Raw genomic sequence first — 6,010 nt, 5'->3', positions numbered from 1 at the left:
TTGTCCCTTCCAAACCTTACGTATTTATCGAACCTTACGTATTTATCGACTAGTTCGACCAATTTTATGCTGTCAAATATTATTTCTAAATAACTGTCTTTAGCTTCTTAGACCATCAAAACTAACACTGCTTATTTTTTTTTGAACATAAGTAGCTCAACACAGTAAAGTGGAGCAAAGGAAACTAAGAACAACGAAAATAAACCATAAACATAAAGAAGAGTTGTAATCCGCTGTCATCTCCGGCATTGCCATCAACAATCAAACGGATCCACTCCACACCATTCCTTGTAGCTCAAGAAGGACAGAATCTTAACTCCTTCAGCACTTGTCTCTACTCTCTGGAAAACTCTACTATTCCGCTCCAACCAGATGTTTCAAATAACTGTATAGAATCCTATCAGCCATTTCTTTTGCTCAGACTTCCCACATGTTACTCCAGTCCAACTCTCAAAGAACTCTTTAACGATTTCCGGGGTGGTCCAAGCTCGATCAGTGAACGTCAACCATGCACACCACACCTGCCACGTAAACTCACAAGCAAAAAATAAATGATGTACAAATTCAATGTCCTTTTTACACAACACACATATATTGTCATGATGATTAATAATGCCAAGTCTACTCAGCCTCTCCTTCGTGTTGACCCTGCCTACTAGCACAAACCAAGCAAATAGCTCAACTCTTGGAGGAACCAAGCCTCTCCAAATGGAGCTTTTGAAGTTGTAACTCATAATGTCCGCTGAGAGAGTCTCCTGCTGTAGCACCTGCACAAAAGAACTAGTAGAAAAAACACCATTTTTATCAAATTTCCATACAATTGTATCCTCTCTATCAACCGATAACCTCACAACCCGTAACCGGTCCTGAAGTTGGTTGAGTAGCTCTAACTCCCATTGGAAGAGTTCTCTCCTCCATTGGAAGTCCCATACCCACTCTAGCCCATCCCAAAACCCACAGTCCCCTATTACGGATCCTTGTTGATTTGAAACAGAGAAGAGTCTCGAAAAACAATCTCTCAAAGAGCCACCTTGTAACCAAGTATCCTCCCAGAAACGAATGTTTCTGCCATTTCCAACCTCCATGGACAAACTCCGAATTTATTAATTGCTCTGTTAGGCTTTAATTCGACAAATCTCATCGATTCGGTTAATTTTTTTCTATCAAAAAACCTTTTTTCGACAAAATTTATCACGTATAATTTTCGACACCAATTACAACATCTTTAATTTATAATTTATTTTATTTGACTAACAAGAATTTATTTATTATTTTACCCTATTGTAATTATTGTTACAAGTCACATATCCGTCCAACAAAAAGGATATACATCAAAATTAGGATCATATCCTATCATAATAAAAAACAACGAGTTGAAGATCTTTTTATTAATCTAACCACAAAAGACTATAAATTCTAAAACAAGAATTCCTAAAAAGATCTCTTTCTAACCATATAATCTTAATATTTCTTAAATTTCAAACTGATTTGATGGTCTATCTTCAACAATTGCTTTCCCTTCAACATTAAGAATGGAGTCATGCCAAAGCAGCAAACAACTAGGCCAATATATGGTGAGCGATGATGATGTCATGATGTTATTAGTGGATGGGTGGTAACGTCATTTCAGTCCGTTTATTATTTTGTATCCATTTTATTTGAATTAGCGGCTCAACTCAGCTTTAAATATCAAAATATAAGAATAATTAATAAACAAAATAGGAGAGTATAAAAATTGTGTATCTGAAAAAAATTCTTCGTAATTCATCATACATCTTCTTATTAATAACTTCTTTAGTCATGAAAAACTGTGAGATTTATTGACCATAAAAATAAATATATAAGCGCTTCAAGATTATTCAATTAAAAATTATGTGTAACAAAATCAAAATCAAAATTTAAAAACATTATTTACAAATTAACTATTTATAAACGTTATTAAGTTTAATTATTTATTTTTAATTAGTATTTAATTTGAAGTCGAGATAAAAATTTATATTCAAAACACTCTATCTTCATGCATAATTTCAATTGTTAAAAAATATTTTATTTTTCTTTTTAATTTTATATTTAATTTTTAAATTATCTTTAATTTTATTATATTTTTAAAATTATTAATTTATATTTTTATTATATCCCTTACAATATCAAACACTATTCTTTCTTTTGCTATTATTCTCTATACACATGTCATTGTCTCATTGCCATTATTATTATTATTATTATTATCTTATTCTCCTTTCTCGTTTTTTCCTTCTCTTTCCATCTTCTCTTCACTCGACCGTCTGTAATTAATTATCATCAAATATTATTATCGCAAGTTCGCAACTTTTAATCTTGTCTATCACTTTGATTTATAACCATCTATTCTATTAACTTTTATGAGTTATTGAAGTTTCGCTAAAAAGAGTAAGACATAAAGCATTTAAAATTTTTATCCAAATTATCAAATTAACTTTTAGAATGTATAAAATTTATAAATAAATTAAATAAGATATTAAACAAATTTATTATGTTGTTATTATGCATAACAAAATAAAAATAAAAATTTAGAAACATTATTATTTTTTTTTACCAAAGATAGAAAATTCGAACCCACAACCTCTTAAATGAGTATGGAAAGACTATGGCATTTGAGCTATGACTCATTGGCAATTTAAAAACATTATTTACAACTTAACTATTTATAAATGTTATTAAGTTTAATTATTTATTTTTAATAGTATTTAATTTGAAGTTGAGATAAAAATTTATATTCAAAGGACTCTTTATCTTCATGTATAATTTCAATTGATAATTTTTTTTTAATTTTATAGTTAATTTTTTAAATTTTCTTTAATTTCATTATTTTTTAAAATTATTAATTTATAACTTTTATTATATCCCCTTACTGTATCAAACACTATTCGTTCTCTTATTATTATTCTCTGTACACATATCTGTCATTGTCTAGTGGCCATTATTATATTACTTTGTTCTTTCTCATTTTTTTTCTTCTCCTTCCACCTTCTCTTAACCCCACCGTAATTCATTATCACCAAGTATTTATATATTACATCTTTTATACGTTAATCAAATAACCAGTGCCATATGCCAAACAAATGATATTATAGAAATTAAAATAAATTATATTTTTGTAATATAATTCATTTATTTTAGTTTAATTTAAAAATAAATATTTATATACTCAAATTTTAAATATAATACTCTGTATAATTAATAATTTAAAAATTAAAAAAATAATATTATCCTATATGAAGTAATTTAGAAAAGAAAAAAGATGAATTTAATAAAATATTAGACTTTTTCAATTCATCATTGATAGGTACAGACATATTTAAAAAAATAAAGAATACATATTAGATGAAAAAAATTAGTTCTTTTTTAATAAGAGAAAAATATAAAACACTATCTTTGTACGTGAAATATTGGGGACAAATTAAAAAGGTAAAAGAATGATAAAAATATTAATTGGGTAAGTAAATTAAAGAGAAAAAAAAATATAGGTAGAAGTTATACGTGAATATAGTAACTGCAGAAAAACTAAATGAAATTTGTAACTATGGATGTGATGAAATCGATGGCTTTGAAGGTAAAAAAATAATGGCAGCAAGAGAAATATAACAAAGTGTATTTAAGAGGTAAAAAAGAAGCAGTAGAATGGATGAAATTATAAAAAAAAAAATTCTAATAGAATAATTAGAATGAGGCTAAACTGCTGGACAGACCATCAGAGTATAGTACTCACAGACATACTCAAAATAATACTATACAAACAAAGACTAACATAAAATAAAACAAAATATAATTTAAATGAATACTTCAGAATATAATAAGATCTATAAAAAAAATTATTTATCACCATTGTTTAAACACTTGTTGACTTCTAATTATTCTTTTTTCATTTCATATATGGCCAAAAAAAATAAAAAGAGAGATTATGGCGGTAAAGAATTGAATAGAAGTTATGCGTGAGTTTTTGTAACTGATAGTGAAATACGTAGGAGAAATAAGTAACTGCAAAATATTTTTAAATTATGTTAGTAGAGTTAAAATAGAAAATAAAAAATTAGACACCAAACCATGTATTAGCATTATATATTATATTATTATAAATTATAGATATAACCAGAAGATCCTTCCAGAAGTGGCGCCACCGGCGAGCCAGGACGCTGGTGGCCATGACCCATCTTGTTGGGAGGAACGAGAGAATATGGAAAAGCAAGAAATCCGGTAAGTTAATGATTAGGTATATTTTTGGGGTTGCTGTTTTGGTTGATTCCTTTCCTGATTTCCTTGGCTTCCGTTTTCGCATTGTCGACACTACTGAAAATCAAAATGAAAACGAACGAACGAATAAGTGTGTGTTTGGATTACAGTTTGTAAACAAGAGTTTGCATGGAATTGATTTTGCAAACTTGATTTTGATGAAAAGTAAGTTTGTATTAACGTGATTTATGTTTGGCCATCTTTATATTAAAATGGATTATAATAAAATAAATGTTGTTTGGATTTTGCTACTCAAAATCACTTTTAGAGAAAAAATTACTAAAAGAGACATCAATTTAAATAATTTTTTTATATTATCCTATCATTTTACTTTAGATATTTGAATAGATCTTAGTAATTCATTTTATAATAAAAATATTTATCATATAAATAAACATTATTATTTTATAATAATAAAATAATATCTATCTTTTGAGAAAAAAAATACAATAAAAATATAATAGAGAACTAAAAAAATAACATCAAAATACTAAAAAAATAATATAAAAAATATTTATCGTATAAATAAAAAAATACAATAAAAATATAATAGAGAACTAAAAAAATAACATCAAAATACTAAAAAAATAATATAAAAAATATTTATCGTATAAATAAAAAAATACAATAAAAATATAATAGAGAACTAAAAAAATAACATCAAAATACTAAAAAAATAATATAAAAAATATTTATCGTATAAATAAAAAAATACAATAAAAATATAAAAATCAAAATATGAAAGAGAGTACTAAAAATAATAAAAAATAATTAAATTTTTTATCTTGGCAGTGATTGAAACAGATCTAAAAAATTTTGATAGAAAAAAAAAATTCAGAACAAAGAACATACACAACAAATGAATGAAGAACTACTGTAAAAGTTATGGTTACTTGCATCCTTTTTATAGAAGAGAATAGAGGGTAGGATTGGTAGAAACAGAATAAATTTTCCACTTAATTCTTCCAACGACAATCAACTTTCTCAACGTGAACGCAGAAGCAAGAAATTTTAGCTTCACGTGAACGTACGTTCAGAGGTGAAAGCACTTCTGAGTTTAGAGTTCTAACAAATTGCCAAACATAAAAGTGAGACGTTCAAAACACTCAAACGGACTTCTCTCTTCTCCAACGTGAACCCCAAACACACCCTAAATTGATTCTGCTGGATTTGTTTTTTATTAAAAACCTTTCACATGCAGAGCATGAATAACACAACACGACTCGGTTAAATAACTGTACATTCTGAAATGAATGAATGCTAGTCAATCATCGTCAAACAAAAATGAGTTATTAGGCATACTTCTGAGTTGTGAGTGGGTCTGTTAGAGTTAGACCGTTTACTGTGGAATCTTGGGCGGTGGCGTGGTGGTTGTTTGGATGTCGAGAAGGCAGGTCGCGGAAGTGGTTAAGGGACTGGCTACTTTTGTGTGTGTCTGTGTGAGAGACTGCGGAGAAGGAGCACAAATTGAACAGTGTGATTTTCACCACGTGTCGTGCATGTTTTTCTCCTCACAACGGTGCCACTTATACCAATATGCTTCTTCCCTGTACCTATTCCTTCTCTCCGAGATTACTTTCACTTTGAACCTACCTAGTACTCTAGTAGCACCTTTCTTTCTTCTTTTTCTTTAATTAACAACTCCTTCTTCTATTTCTATGAAAAAAATTACAATACTAAAAAAAACAAAAATGTAAAAATATTAATGGTCTTAAATTTCATAATATAAATTATCTTTTTC

General features: G+C 27.9%; 1 protein-coding gene across 1 annotated transcript; it reads right to left on the bottom strand.

The window, feature by feature from the left end:
- Nucleotides 378–1,085, bottom strand: LOC107615054. Its single transcript, XM_016317172.1, has one exon. It carries the CDS (start codon nucleotides 1,083–1,085, stop codon nucleotides 378–380), a length of 708 nt encoding a protein of 235 aa, XP_016172658.1.

Source organism: Arachis ipaensis, chromosome B09 (assembly GCF_000816755.2).
Source record: "Arachis ipaensis cultivar K30076 chromosome B09, Araip1.1, whole genome shotgun sequence".
Classification (NCBI taxonomy): domain Eukaryota; kingdom Viridiplantae; phylum Streptophyta; class Magnoliopsida; order Fabales; family Fabaceae; genus Arachis; species Arachis ipaensis.
Note: the sequence above shows the minus strand (reverse complement) of the source record. Positions and strands in the feature narration are given on the sequence as shown.